This window comes from Pipra filicauda, unplaced genomic scaffold (genome assembly GCF_003945595.2).
Source record: "Pipra filicauda isolate LSUMZ 115617 unplaced genomic scaffold, ASM394559v2 scaffold238_size1193820_pilon, whole genome shotgun sequence".
Taxonomy (NCBI): domain Eukaryota; kingdom Metazoa; phylum Chordata; class Aves; order Passeriformes; family Pipridae; genus Pipra; species Pipra filicauda.
In genome coordinates, this window is record NW_024104352.1 from 580,137 (window position 1) to 594,614 (window position 14,478).

Consider the following 14,478-nt stretch of genomic DNA (forward strand, 5'->3'; position numbering starts at 1 on the left):
GTATATTACCGGATAAGACTTGGCATCTTGGGGTTTGGCATGTGTTTTGTTTGTTTCTTTTGTTAATTCCTGATGTTTAACTATAGCTTTTTTCCTACTACTGTTCTGTTACATCAAGCACTTCTGCCAGCATTTCCACCCTCAATGAACTGTCCTCCTTGAATAATCTCCAGCCTGGCCCATTCAGTTACTGAGCCTGGGCAGCCTCTGGCCACTGTTTTGCAGAATCCTGTTTTCAAAGTACATATTCCAGATATAATCCAAGCTCCTTAGATGATGGGACTTGCCAGTCCAGCTGAGAAGGCAGTAGGGCCAGCCCTCCCCAGCAGCTGCTCTGTGCTTCAGCCAGGTTTAGATGGACTTTCTGGTCTACGTTTCCCTCTTTGGAATCTCTGTGATAGTAAAAAATAAAAATTAAAAAAAAAAAAAGAAAAACTCTACAAAGAATTTCTAAACACACACTTTACTTTTAGGCATCTTAAGAAATAACTTAGAATAACAATGGCCATATTCAAATGCCTGCCACGTTTTGCTTACACTCTGGGAGGGATTCTGTCAGCCTTTTCCAAGGATTCTGATTCCAGCTTTCTCTCTGCTCAGTCCTGTTTACTTCTTTTCCCAATCTGCTCCGTTCTTTCTCTGTAAGATTGTGAAAATAAACAATAGGGAAGGGGTTGGAGAAAAGAACAAACTGTTTCAGTTGATGCACAAAAGTGGTTTTGTATGCTGTGTCTTCATTTATATTCATTTATATAGCACATGTAAAGTATTGAATGTTTCTATATATAAAAGCCCATTCACAATGTGTAGTTGTGTAGATTCAGTTGCTCAAGGATTCCATGAAAGTAAAATTAGGAAGCGTAACAGTCCTTCATAGAATTTTATTTATAATTAGGAATTTCTGGGTATTTCTCTGTAGTGAAATTCAGTAATTAGGGAACAGCTAACATATAAACGAGTTCCTTTGGAAATACTTTATTATTCCAGAGTTGTTACATTAGTTTAACTTCCTGTCTTGATTATTCTTTTGCCTGGGTATGTAACTGCATGCTCTTCTTTAGCATCAGTTAGCGAAAAAAAGGAGTTAAAAGCCCAGCTTTTAATATATAACACATATTTCTTCATTTCCCAGGCAGGAAACAAATAAAGAAGTACTTTTAAGTATTGTCTTTTGTGCCCATCTTCATTTAGAGTGGCATTTAAGCAAATACTTAAATACTGTTGACTTCAAGCACAAATTTACAATGAAGTACCTGCTTGAATACTCTCTGCAAGGAGGTTTTTTAATGTGTTAAATGCTAAACTAGTATGGGGCTAAGTGTTTATGCACTGTATGTGAGAACAATTTTATTCTTAGAAACCCTTCAAAGAGATTACTGAAGTCTAATTAAAAATAATTTTGCCCACTGTGTCTATTTGAACTGACATTTTAGGATACCAGTATGTTTCATAGTTTTGTGATGGTTTCAAGTAATTTTTTTATCAAGACAGATTGAATAATTCATTTTAATGTTACTGTCAGCATTTTCATATGTGGAGTACAGATTGAGAATATGCCCTACAAATGAGGTTTCTGTTCCCTTAGTTCATCTGTGGTACATGTGCCTGGTGTGAACGACATCCAGTCTTCCTCATCAACAGGCCAGAACCTGACACAGATATCTCGCCAGCTCAACCAGAGCCAGGTGGCCTGGACAGGAAACCGGCCACCATTCCCAGGACAGGTATTGATTTAAATGCTTTATTTTCATGGTCAATAAAGATTTGCAATCTCTCTGCTTTTTGCAAAAGAATTAGTAAACCCCATTTATAACGTGAATGTGTTATTAGTTTGTGGTTGGAGAGGAATCAGTACCTTCCTTCTGTTTCTTGGCAGGTTGTAATAATCTGAGCCAGCTGCCCTGTGTGTAACTGCACTGGATTTTGTGCTGACCTAAAGCCCAGGAAGGTCTTTGTCCTGCATTTGTTGTATATGTGCACTGGATGAAGTAAAAGAGGACAGATCTTCTGTTTTAGTATTAAGCCTGTGAATTAAATCTTTCTGGGACCAGGACCTTGCACCCAGCAATGTTACCCACAGTTATCAGGGTCGACAGAAGGAGCACATAGAAATCCAGGCATGAATTCAGGGCAGAGGCTGCTCAGCCTGTTGCCCTTCCATTAGCACTGCCCAGTGCAGCTCACACTGTGTCGTGTGCTGGAGGAAACAGCACATACCTCCATCAGATGCCTTGTGCTTGTCAATGTTAGCCCAGAAATCACTTCCTGTTCTGTGTAACAATTAAAAAAAAACCTATTTGAAACTCTGTTAGAAGACAGATAATATGAAATGGTCAAGTTTGATCTTAATAATGCTGCTCTTAATCACTCTTGACTTCCCATTGTTTGGTAGGCTGGAATGGCATGTTGGGGTGGGCACTAAGTAACTTTTCAGCAACTGAATTGTTTCCACATCAATCTCTGATTCTTCCCAGCCCTCAGTGTGCCATGATTATCTGTCACACCTGGTTAAGGAAATCCTGTCATAACATTAACTTGTTTTTTTTAAATGATATGGAGGGTGCTGAAAATGGCTGAAAGAAATTAGTCATCCCTCCTACTGCACAAATTCTGTTCAAGTCAATGGAGTTTGTGTGTGATTATAAGGAAATTGAAATTCATTTATCCATCTTAAATAAAGTAAAATAGAGTTAAGCCTTGCAGAAGTGACATGGCATGCTCTTACTGCCATTGTGGAAACCTTTAGAAATGTGCAATTTCTAAGCTTGTAACTGAACTGAAGACTTAATAGCATCTTCCTCGTGTTATGTGCCTGTAGGGATCTGTTTTAGTCCCACAGCTTCCCTGCATTTTTCCAAAAATCATAGAATCATTAAGTTTGGAAAAGACTTTTATGATCATCAAGACCAACCGTTAACCCAGCGGTGCCAATTCCACCTCTAACCCACGTCCCCAAGTGCCACATCTACACATCTTTTAAACACCTCCAGGGATGGTGACTCAACCTCTTCCTTGGGCAGTGTCTTCCTGTCCCTGACAACCCTTTTGGTGAAGATATTTTTCCTGCTGATAAATGATGGAAAGTGGCTCAGTGAGCACTTCTGCCAACTCCCTCAGTGCCCTTGAATGGTCCCATCCAGCCCCATACACAAGACACACTTGTGTGTGTCTGACAGCTGTAGCAGGTCACTGACTTTTTCCCCTTGGATTGTGGGGCTTCATTCTGTTCCCTGTCCCTGTCTTCCAGGCAGGAATAGCTTCACTTTTGTGCATTGATTGCCAGTAACAGTGCACATCATTATAGGCATCCAGAGATGTAGTCACCTTTAATTTCTGTTTGTGAAATTGGTTAGCCAGTGAGTTTTTCTTGCTACTGCTGCACTTGTTCATATTGTGGGAAATAGTTTATAAGCAGATTCTGTCTGTAGCACTATACATTGTTGTAGCACATGACTTTGGATGAGACACTTCACCCCTTTAGTCTTTGTACATGTTGTTTGTGTCTCAAAGCAGCCTGCAGTATTTAATAATTTGTGTAACATTCTTGGAGATCCTATGATGAAGCCACTGTGTAGGTGAAATGACAGCAAGTTGGTTTGTAGTACCCTTGCATTAACTCAGCTGCCCAGTGAAAGTAGTGTTAGACTGTTTCTTCCCATCTCCCAAGGCTGGTGATTCACCCTCCCAAGCCTTCTACAAGGCAAAATTACTGCTGCCTGTATTTCATAGGCAGGGAGAGAAGGGAGCTCATTAGCTTTGAAACTTCTTTGGCCATTTACTACCAAGCACTGGAGACTGTGGTCATCTGAGAACTGGGTGTATTCTGCAAGATGTTCAGATAACTGTGATTTTACTGTGGCACTGCAAAATCAATACACCTGGAAAATAAAGGTAAATTCTTTATACATGCTCAGTTTGAGATTCATCTTTGTAATAGAGGTGAAGGATATCCTGGTTTTCCATATAGCTCTGATACAGAGTACATGTGAGTTAATCAGCAGGAGAGCTGTAAGTGTTGGTTTACAGTCTGTTGTGTTCCTTCTGCAGCAGTAAGCTGGCTTTGACAGAAATGAAATATGGCTGAGACAGGAAAAACGTGCCTGTTCACATCTACAGAGTTTATTTAGTCTTTGCTGTATGTTGTTAAAAAGTGATTCTGCTGTGCTGTTCCTCAACAATAAAACTTATCCTTTTTTTTACCCTTTATTCCTCAGCAAATTCCATCTCAGTCTGGCAAGGCTCAGTCATCTCCCTTTGGGATTGGAACAAGTCACACCTACCCAGCTGATCCATCGTCATACAGCCCCCTTTCCAGCCCAGCCACCTCTTCTCCAAGTGGGAATGCCTACTCCAGCTTGGCAAACCGAAGTGCAGGGTTTGGTAAGTTTTAAATGATGTAAAACAGAAATGCGCATAAAAATGAAACTCTCCAGTATTAACTTCATTAAAAATCCTCCAACGTGTTCTTTTGGTGGGTCAGTTGGGAAGCCCAGGTGATGAGAGCATTTTGCTTTCTCCTACTGAGTACAGGGAACAAAGCTGACCTGTTTCCTCCACACTGCATCTGCTCCACATCCAACACACTTCAGAATATTGTGGCATTTTATGGCATGAGGGAAGTTTTCTTATTTTTTCCTGGTAAATACTATCATAAAAGAATCAGAAGTTGCTTACATTACTAGTACAAATCCTCATTGATTGTGGTCAGCAGGTTCAGTTTCTTTTTACTTCTCAGGAGAACACTTAAGTGGCACAAATTTGCATTCAGTTCATTTTTCATCTTTTCTGACTGCACGGCAGCGTCCTCTTGCAACAGAGATGGTGTGTTGGACTTTGGCTGGAAACAGGATTTGTTTTGTACTGCTACTGACCTAATCAGAGTAGGTGCCATGTTTTGAAATTGTTTTCTTTTCCTATTACATGCTAATTTAATGGCTTTCAGACCATGACCCGGTGCAGAATAATATTCAAGAGTAAAAAATACAATGAATCCATCCATGATAAACACACGTGAATTCCATGAAAAATGTCACTGGCTGGTAATAATGTGCAATTCCTAAAAGCATAGGTAGCAGTGAGCTAATGTGTGTCATTTTTCCCCTGTCCCTTGGGAACATAGCTGGTGCAGACCCACTGCAGACCTGTGCCTAGAAAAAGTGAATTGAAAGGGAGCTCTTCCCACAGAGCTTATTTCTGCCTCCATTTCCATTTCCACCAGGCATTGTACATTTGTTTATGAGACAGACTTGTATTTCAGGCCTAAGCTACTTGGCAAGAACCCTTTCACCTAATGAGAAACATCTCCTGACCTACATCAGCTTGGATGCTATTAATAACAGCCTTCACGGAGACGAATGGCTTCGACCGCTGGCTGGCTGTAACTGCTCTGCTGAAAAGAAGCATCATTTGCTTCACTGAGTTAATTTCAGTGTATTGTTCTGAGGGGGAAAAAAAAACAAACACCAAACTTGCAATCTTTCTTTTAAAGGGTAACTTGGACGAATTTTATTTTGGCCCTTAAAATGGCTGCAGGGTTTGTGAGTCAGCTGAATTACTGGTTGTGGTAATGTCAGTAAGGGAAGAGCTGTAATCATCTACTTCTGATGTGATAGAAATACATCACTACAGCCTGTTTACTTTCCTGTAAAATGTTCCCTTTATCTGTGTTGCATGGCTTAGGTGGTAGCCAAAAGGACTGGATTGAGCAGGTGTTTCTGTATTTTCTGAAGCCATGACTGTGAGTAGTGGCTGATTTGACATGACTGAGTCTGGTTATCAAAGACTTGACATAGCACATGTGTGGAAGTTTGGCACAGGAAATTTGGCACCCTTGGCAGAGGACACTGATGATCAGGACGAAGCAGATATACACAGCTTGATTCTCTACAGTGAGAGGAAAACAGGCAAAAATACTTGGAGTAGTTATATAGAAAAACATATAGAAGAAAAAGAGGAAAAAATGTTTGAGGAAAAGCATAAGCCTGGTGGCAGGCTTTCTAAAGTGCTAATTCTTAGAAGGACATACTGTAAATAATGGAAGGAAAATTACCCAGAAATATTACACATGCAGTACCAGTCTGTAGAAATACAGGGTAAAATGAGTTCAGCTTAAGTGTGCTCTGTGGCTGTACTCCTGAAAAATGTATGTGTAACAGGTAACCAACATATGTTTTTCCTGGTAGACTATCCAGAAGAAATTAAATCTCCCTGAAATCATCATTTTAAGTGTATTTACTATAAAGCCTTGCTGTTTGTGTTACTCTGTGAAATGTAAATGGCCTCAGACTTTTAAGAAACTATCACTGCAGGAACAGGATGATAATTTGCTGTAAACGGTGTGTTAAATAAATCATTTTGCATCTATAATGTTGGATAGTCCAACAAACAACACTGCATTTAATGCAGTAATGATTGCATTTAATACTGTGAGGCTGTTGTGTGTTGATCTCACTGTTTCTACATCTGCTTAAGAAATCTTACATCTGCTTACATGCTTCTTAGATGGGTAGAGAGCTGTGCACCCACTGCTCTGCAACAATTCAGCCTTTTGAAGAGAGAGAGCATTCAGATGGTGCAGTTTGGTTTTTAAGTGAAATGGCAAATACTCCTTATAGTGATTAAAAAATGTTGGCATGCTTGAAAATTGTCTTCCCATGCCTGGCTTGTGGTGTCACTGTGCATTCTGCTGTGGGCAGTTCACCTGCCAGGTTGTGCAGCCATGGCCCTGAGCTTCGCTGCTGGGTTGGCCCCCACCCTGCAGTCAGGGCTGAAACTCCCTTTCACTTCCACCCCACAGGGCTGGTGTCCCTTGGGGTCTTTTCTCCAAGACTTACTTGCAAACCCAGGCACTGATGGATGACGCCTCAAAGCAGGCAGGTGTTTTGGAGGAGCTGCTGTCTGACTTGTGCCCTTTCTCCCCTCCTCCAGCTGAAGGTGGCCAGAGCAGCGGCCAGTTCCAGGGGAGACCTTCCGAAGTCTGGTCGCAGTGGCAGAGCCAACACCACAACCAGCAGAGCAGCGACCAGCACTCACACCCGCAGCCCAGTCAGACCGAGGTGTTCCAGGTGAGGAGAGTTCAGTGAGCCCAGAGTCCCTCTGACAGCCTCTCCCTGCTGAGTTCAGAGCCGTGGCACTCAAGGGTCAGGGTGCAGCAGGGCTTGGGGCCGTTCCCTCCTGCTGGGTGCTGCTCTAGGTCTGCACTGCTGTTAGCTGGCCTGAGCTACTGAGCTGGTTTTGTTTCCTGACACAGAACAGCATCTTTGCTGTATTAAAATGCTATTTCCCCATCTCTTTGCACTCTGCACTTAGGGCTCATGTCTTTTGCAGAGAACCTAAGAAATATTCCCAGGTGTAGTGTCTCTTATCCTGATTCTGGCCTCTAACATCTCAGTCAAGTCCAATTAGACATCAATGTGTTTGTCTTTGATAGTTCAAGCAGGAAAGGAGTCTGATACTGTGTAGAAGATAGTGGCCAATAATTTTTTAAGGTTAAACCCAGTCAGATATCAGATAGATGGTAAACAATCCTCTTCAACTATCTAATTTTGTAATTAGATAATTTTGAGCCTTCACTACAGGTGGAGTAGGACTTCATAAGTTAACTAATACCATCACTATCCTTGTATAACTGGTTTTAAATTAGATCAAGAAGACAGTTTCCAAGAAAACAATGCAGATAAATGCAGGAAAGACAGTTCAAGCCCCAAGCAAGGTTTAGAAGTGGGGCACCTCATTATCTTTTAGAAAGTAAATTCACCTGCAAGACCAGGCTCGTGCACAGTTGCTTGTAGGAACGCTGCAGAAGAGATGTTAGCATGGAAATACTCCTGTGTGAATGAACCATTGCTTCACACAGAAACAAATAACAGCACTACATCTGTCTGCATGCTTTTAGCCCATGACTCAGGCAAGATTAATCTGCTGCATCTCTTTGTGTTAGTGAAGTTTAATCGCTTTGCAAGTACTTTAAACCAAAAGAATATTCAGAGGGATTCCAGTGGAGCTGGAATCCAGTGACAGTGTGGTTTGATGGCCAACAGAGACACTGGGCTCCAAGCAGGGTCATGCTTGTGTCTCAGACAAGTGCTGTGTCCGAAAAAAATTCTCAATAAATTAGTGGGAAGAAGACCAGAGGAGAAAAGGAGAGCTGGGCTCACCTGCAGACCTCTTGGAGGTGAGTGTGCATTTGGGGGGAATTAGGATAATAACTGGGTGTGATGAGAAACTTGGATGAACTCAGTTCAGAGGCCTCCAAGAAGCTGCTTGGATTGTTTGTGCCCAAAGCCAGCCTTGGGTTAGCTGGACATAAGGAGAGAGGCAGACTTGAGAGGGGACCCTGCTGGATCTGTACCTGAGGAGAAGTCGGCCTGGAGGCCCCAGCAACAGAAATGCCTTCAGAGATAGAGATGTAAACAGATGGGGGCATCTACAACTTCCCTTTGGCTGGGAGAGAATGTGGGAAAACATTAAATAAAGTGCAAGTTTTGGTCAGAAAAGGAAGGCCCTCCCTGGCAGCTCAGACACTGCCAGTTGTGTTCACAACCACATCAACAGGGATACTATGAAGACCTCAGATGGATTTTAATCAGTCTTTATTTTGAGGCGACTTCCCAGTGCTCAGCAGCTCTCAGAGTTATTCTTTCACAGAGCAGATCCTGTGAGATTTCTTGTTTGTTTTTTTGGTTTTGTTTTATTGTGAGGATAATGAGCCATCCCTGGCAAGACTTGGCTTTGCAATAAGGGCTTATTATTGTAAGGACTGACAGGAAAAGCAAGCATAAACTCTGGTTTTCCCAGCAAGGGATATCTTTTCCCTGTGGCTTCGGTCTCCGGCTGAGAGGAAAGGTTGAGTATTTTTTGAAGCCTCCTGCAGAGACCTTACTTGGCTCAAGACACGTGGGAGCAATTACCATGAAATCCCATTTCTCCTGAGAAGTTCCTGCTATTTCCTCTGCTTCTGTACAGTCATGAAGGCTGCTTGGGCATCCTGTGAGCTGGGGTGGGTGTCCAGTCTTTAGTGTTCTGCAGAGCACTAATATGTTCGCTTAGAGAGTGCTGGGGAGGAGACCCTGCCCAAACCCACCCTTATACAACAGGAGCTCGAGCCTGTGAGGTGTTTCATACTTCCCATGTAATGAAACCAGAGAGTTTGCCTCTCTCCATGTGTGGCTACCCATTCCAAGGGGAGCTTTTCCAGTCTGGAAGGAGTAGGATGCAGCTCAAGTGTGCCTCATTCAGAGGAGCAATCCAAAACTTCTGCCCTGCGTAAGTCCCACCTCTTGCTCAGAAACACTCCAGCAAACCATAAGTAGCACATAAACCTTAGCCTGGCCCCCTGTACAAGTCTGGTTTTCACCTTATTTATCTAAACTTGGCCTTTTCTGGCTTTACACTGAAAAGATGAACAGGAAACAGTTTGTGTCTGGATAACGTGTTAGCAAGTGACACTTCACTTTGATTTTTCCTTATCGTGCAGGACATGCTGCCGATGCCGGGGGATCCGACGCAGGGCACTGGCAATTACAACATTGAAGATTTTGCTGACCTGGGCATGTTTCCACCATTTTCTGAGTAGCTTGCAAAGCAGAAATGGAAGTTCTTCTCCAAGGCCATTTCAGTGTAATTTTGGCGCTGCTTTTTCTGTGTTGCATTTCTGTAGAAGCTACTAAACCAGAAGACACGTTTCTCATGTTTCAGATAGTGGTGTAGGGCTTGCTCTCTCCTCCTTGGGGTGCATCAGTGCCGACAGAGGAGCTCCAGCACTTGTTAGTGTTCATTGACAGCTCCATTTTTTTTTTTTTATTTTATTGTCATCTACCTCAGAGATGAAAAACTTTGCTTGATTTAAAAAAAAAAAATCTCTGAGTCTTAAATATTTGAATGTGAATGATACCTAATATTTCCTTTGAATGGTAATTTTTAAATAGATAACAAAGTAACAAAGACTAACAGAGAAAAGGTAAGGTCATGTCTTGTTACAGTGCCTACCGCTCAATTTTGATGCCTTGCTTTAAGCTTAAGTTTCTGAAAGCAGACACAATATTCTGTTTTCTTTGATTCTTGTAGTTTTTAGGTCACTTTAAATGTTGAGATTAAGCAACATAATGTAGGCCTCTCTCACCAGAAGATTCAGCTCTGCCTTTTCTAACTTAAACTTGAATGTGTGTACATTTTGGTACTTTATGTATATCTTGTGCTGTATGAAGTGATTTCCTGTACTGGTTTCTTTTGCCTTTACAAGGGTCCATTCTGGAGTGTACTGAAAAGTTTGATGATGTATGTGACGGATTTGAATATCGTGAGAATCTTCATCACTTCACATAGGTGTTCTTACTTTTAATTCAGGTGGTTCTCTGTTCAGAACAAACATTTACTTACATAAGCTATTAGTCTGGTTTTGCACTGAATTGAGGCCTATAACCTTGTACATTTCTCACTGGCTGCTTTAATTTCTATTGTTCTTGCTTTCTCAAAAAATTGCCTCGTAAAAAATGACTGTAAACACATTGATATTGCATTTTCTATATTAGCTGCATTTCCTTTCTGTGAAGTACTTTTTTATACTGTGAAACCTCACATTTTAACAGTGCAGGGTGGTGGCCTGTTACTAGGAAATCATTCAAGCTCATTTGCTGCAAGCAGTGAGATGGTTTTGTAGTGTATAATTTTTTTAGAGTGAGTTGGTAATAGATATCGATTGGACTATTGTCCACTGCGTACACAGTGATAACTTGAATTTTTGCTTGGATTCCCAAGCAATTGCTTCTGTTAAACCCTTTTAACCCTATTATGGTAAAGATGGGATTTTCAGCTTACCAAGTATGTTGAGGACTCTTGACTACTCTGAATGCCATATGCTTTTCTGCAGAGGTAAGCTAGTCATCTTCCTCTTCGATGAGTTGCCTACCATATGTCTTCATCAGAGATGTGGTAGGAAGTTTTTTTATTCAGTATTTCATATGCATGATGAGTTACAAAGGTTGGATTGTAGAGTCGGAATTTTTATCCAGATCATTTCTTCTGGAATGGGAGGAGAAGGAATCGCTCACGAGGACAAGAAACCCCAAGTTCCCACGTGCAGGTTGTTCACGACCTTTGAGGTTGGACAGTGGTAGCCAGCCTTTGCAGAGGAGGAAGGGGACAGCTTCCCTCAGCTTTTGCATATTCAAGGGCCATCAGGGACCTTGAAACAGCAACCCCAGGGCACAGTCCCATCCAGAAGATCTCAGTGTGTGCAGTAATTCTTAGACCTCACAGCACTAAGCTCTTCCTTCTCGTAGCCACTCTTGAATTCTGGGGTGCCTCTGACAGAGGGCACGGTGCACATCACCACAGTCCATCCTGGCAGGATTCTGTCCTGGGAAGCAGGCAGGCCCTGCCCTACAGCCCACTCTGGCCATGCAGGCTTTGGGCTGTGAGCATGGCCCAGGGACACAGTTGTCACAGGTGGCCATGTGGTGGTGTGCCCATCTGACACTGCTTTCTCAGCCTTCTCCAAGATCAGTATGTAGGTTTCAGTATCCAGGAAGATCCCTTCCTACTATTTCTTTCACTAAATCTGGGACCAATCTCTTACCCTATGAGCAAGTGGGGTTAGAGACTCCTTTTGTAGGAAATTTTTGTATATCTCTAGGTGCAGTACTTGAGAGGCCTCAGATCTCCTGGTCTGTACCCGCCTCACCAAATCACACTGAAAACAAACAAAAAACCTCATATCTCTTCTCTCCCAGAGATCAGGAAAACACCTTTTTAGGTGAGCAAGCCATGCTCTTACGCACATCTCCCTTTTCCCTCGTGCTACTGGGATCAGTGAGTGCTCATGGAATTGGACAGGCAAAGCTCTGCTGCCCCAGAGTGAAATTCAGTGATGTCTGTAAGAGGTGCCTGGATGCTGCGCTGGCTGAGCGAGGCGCTCAGTGTCTGTACAGGGACTTGAAAGGGGCTGATCACGAGGGAGGGAGCAGTAGGTGAGCAGTTTGTGTCCCTGCACAGAAGATGCTTGACATGATAAATGTAATTTCTTATAAAATTCTTAAAAAATATTTCTCCCTAAAGTGAAGAAATATTGGAAAAAATGCTGTTCCTCTGTCTTATTTTACCCAACAAACTGCTTTAAGTATGTGTAATTTACATTACTTCCTGAATTCAATTTAAAAATGGGGTTTTTAAAGTAATTTTCTTTCTCCTGACCTCAGCATGGTAACTTCCTCAGCATATCGTGGTTTTTATACTACTGGAGAAGGCTTCTCATGTACAGAATTTGGTTGTGCAGTTAGAAGTGCACTGTTAGCAGAATTTGAAGCACACCTCTTTTTTGGTTGTTGTTTTTAAATACAGTATTATTTTTTTTTAAATCAGTGTACCTGAGGGATCAGAGCATGGACTGCTTCTTACCTTGTGGACTACTCCTGCCTTTCTGGTTGGGAAAGGTGAGGGCTACTCTGTTAAGGGCAGTCTGGAGAGTGCCAGGTTTGGGATTTCCCCGTGAGCCATTATCACCCCCCCCGTTTCTGTTTCTGTTGTGCCATCCCGAGCCGGTGCTTTATTCTTGGCATCTCCACCCTTCCTCCCCTCCCGTTCCTGGCCATCCCATCTCTGCAGTGCTCTCCCAGCCTGTGTGGGAGGCACTGGGTTGCCATTCCCGAGCCAGCGAGGAGGGAGCAATTAATGAGCTTAAAGAGTTTGGCAACTTTGTGCTTCTGACCAAGCAAACGATCAAGTCGAGCCTTTGCTGCCGCCGGGCACCTGCGCTGCCCTCCCTCCGCGCTCTCTCGTGTCCGTGGCTTGCTCCTCTCCAACAGCCACGCCCCAGGTCTTGTGGCTGACAAAGCTGTGTAGCCTTGGCTGTGCTGTATCTTTTTGTCATGTGTTTGGTTACTAAAGCAAACTTACTTATATCCTATAGGTGAAGTTATAAGGTGCATTGGGAATGCTGATGTTTTTATTACGTGCCGTCGGTGTAGCTTTGCTGGCACTCTGGTTTCCAGTTTCCAGAATTTCACAGGTGGTGGATTTCTTGTTTCTTTTGTGTTTTTTAAGCTGGAAATAAAGCCGTGATTTCTGATCAAACTGTTGCAAACACAGTGTTTCTTGAAACTGAATCTTTTGGGGCTTAAACTAAGGGAGCAAGAAACTAAAAATAGTGATGGTCTGGGTGAGTTATTTCAAGGAGCAGAGATGTAGACTGAGAAGATTTTAGCTATGAAAATATTTATATTCATTTATTCAGACAAGAAATCCTGTTTAACAAGAGGGATTCCATCACATTACTTGTGCAAGTGCTACTGGCAGTACTACAGTGATGCTTTAACCAGATAGTTCCATTTGTAGCTTTGTTGCCTTTTCTTTTCTTTTGAAGTACAGTATGAAACTGTAAATACTTCTTGCAGAACTGCCTTTTTAACTCTTAATTACTTTTGGCACAGTGTTAAATAGTGTTGGATTTACCCAATTGCTATGACATATATTTTTATACATAGGTGTACTCTTTTTTCGAGAATAATACAGCCATTTTGTCATTAATGCCTTATCGGTGTCATACTGCTGTTGCTCTTTGTTTGCAAGGTATCGAGTGGACTAGTTTCTAGTTCAGATATTTTCACTTTTTCTGGCAGTGCTCAAGTTTGGCTTCAGGTGATTTTTGCCAGAGTCCCATTTTTCACAGTTGTTAAATGTGAGAAGAAGAAGAGAATGTAGGCTTGGTTTTGTTGCTGTTAATGGAGCAAAGAAAAGGTGATGGCATCTAATTGTCTTTAAAAGGTCAGTCTTTTCCAGGGTGCATTTCATGAAACTGATGAGTGTGGGCACTGATTACTTTGTGTAGATTAATGGTATTAAAAAAAAAAAAAAAAAGGAGAGAAAAGAAAGAAAAAGAAAACAACTCCAAAAATGGGCTTCTGCCATTGTTAGGCACTTGGTTACATATCTGTTTAAACTCTTCATATTGATGTGAAATTGTGCTGTGGATAAAGTGTATTTTGTACTTCTGAATGTTCTATATTTATGACTAACAAGTACAGAATCAGTTGTGTGTATGTATAACTAATAACTGCCTTTTTAAATTTCATTAAAATAAAAATGTCATGAGCTGTTGTTAATTCCTGTCTTTCTGTAAATAAGTAAGATATACTGTTGGGAATTGTCAAGTAAGAAGTAATCCTGAATTATAAGATTCATGCCAGAAATCAGAAGATGAAGCATTGATCTTTGTCTTTGAAATCTCCTCCTGCACTTTGTGGTTGGGGACAGGATGTTCCCCTTTTATCTGTCTTGTAAAGGCTGTCCAGAGGGAGCAAGAGAGGAATGATAGTTTGAGAGCTCAACTGCTAAAAGAAGTTCCAGAAAAACATTAATTCACAGCCTGTTTTGCTGAGGTGTGTGAATCGGTGTCTGTATTATACAGGGTTTCATTAGAGCACAATTGATTTAGAGTTAATTCATGGTCTGTGGCAATATTTATTCACTCCCTGGGGTGATATC

General features: G+C 41.9%; 1 protein-coding gene across 4 annotated transcripts in view; it reads left to right on the forward strand.

Moving 5' to 3' along the window:
* Positions 1-14,096, forward strand: part of ARNT2 (aryl hydrocarbon receptor nuclear translocator 2) — a 97,211-nt gene extending 83,115 nt beyond the window's left edge. For all 4 annotated transcript variants that reach the window (XM_027746167.2, XM_027746166.2, XM_027746170.2 and 1 more), the window contains 4 exons: positions 1,586-1,724; positions 4,215-4,380; positions 6,928-7,064; positions 9,476-14,096. In XM_027746167.2, coding sequence (XP_027601968.1) covers positions 1,586-1,724; positions 4,215-4,380; positions 6,928-7,064; positions 9,476-9,574 — 541 coding nt within the window. In that variant the 3' untranslated portion in view covers positions 9,575-14,096. The remainder of the gene's footprint in view (positions 1-1,585; positions 1,725-4,214; positions 4,381-6,927; positions 7,065-9,475) is intronic.
* Positions 14,097-14,478: the final 382 nt, after the last annotated feature.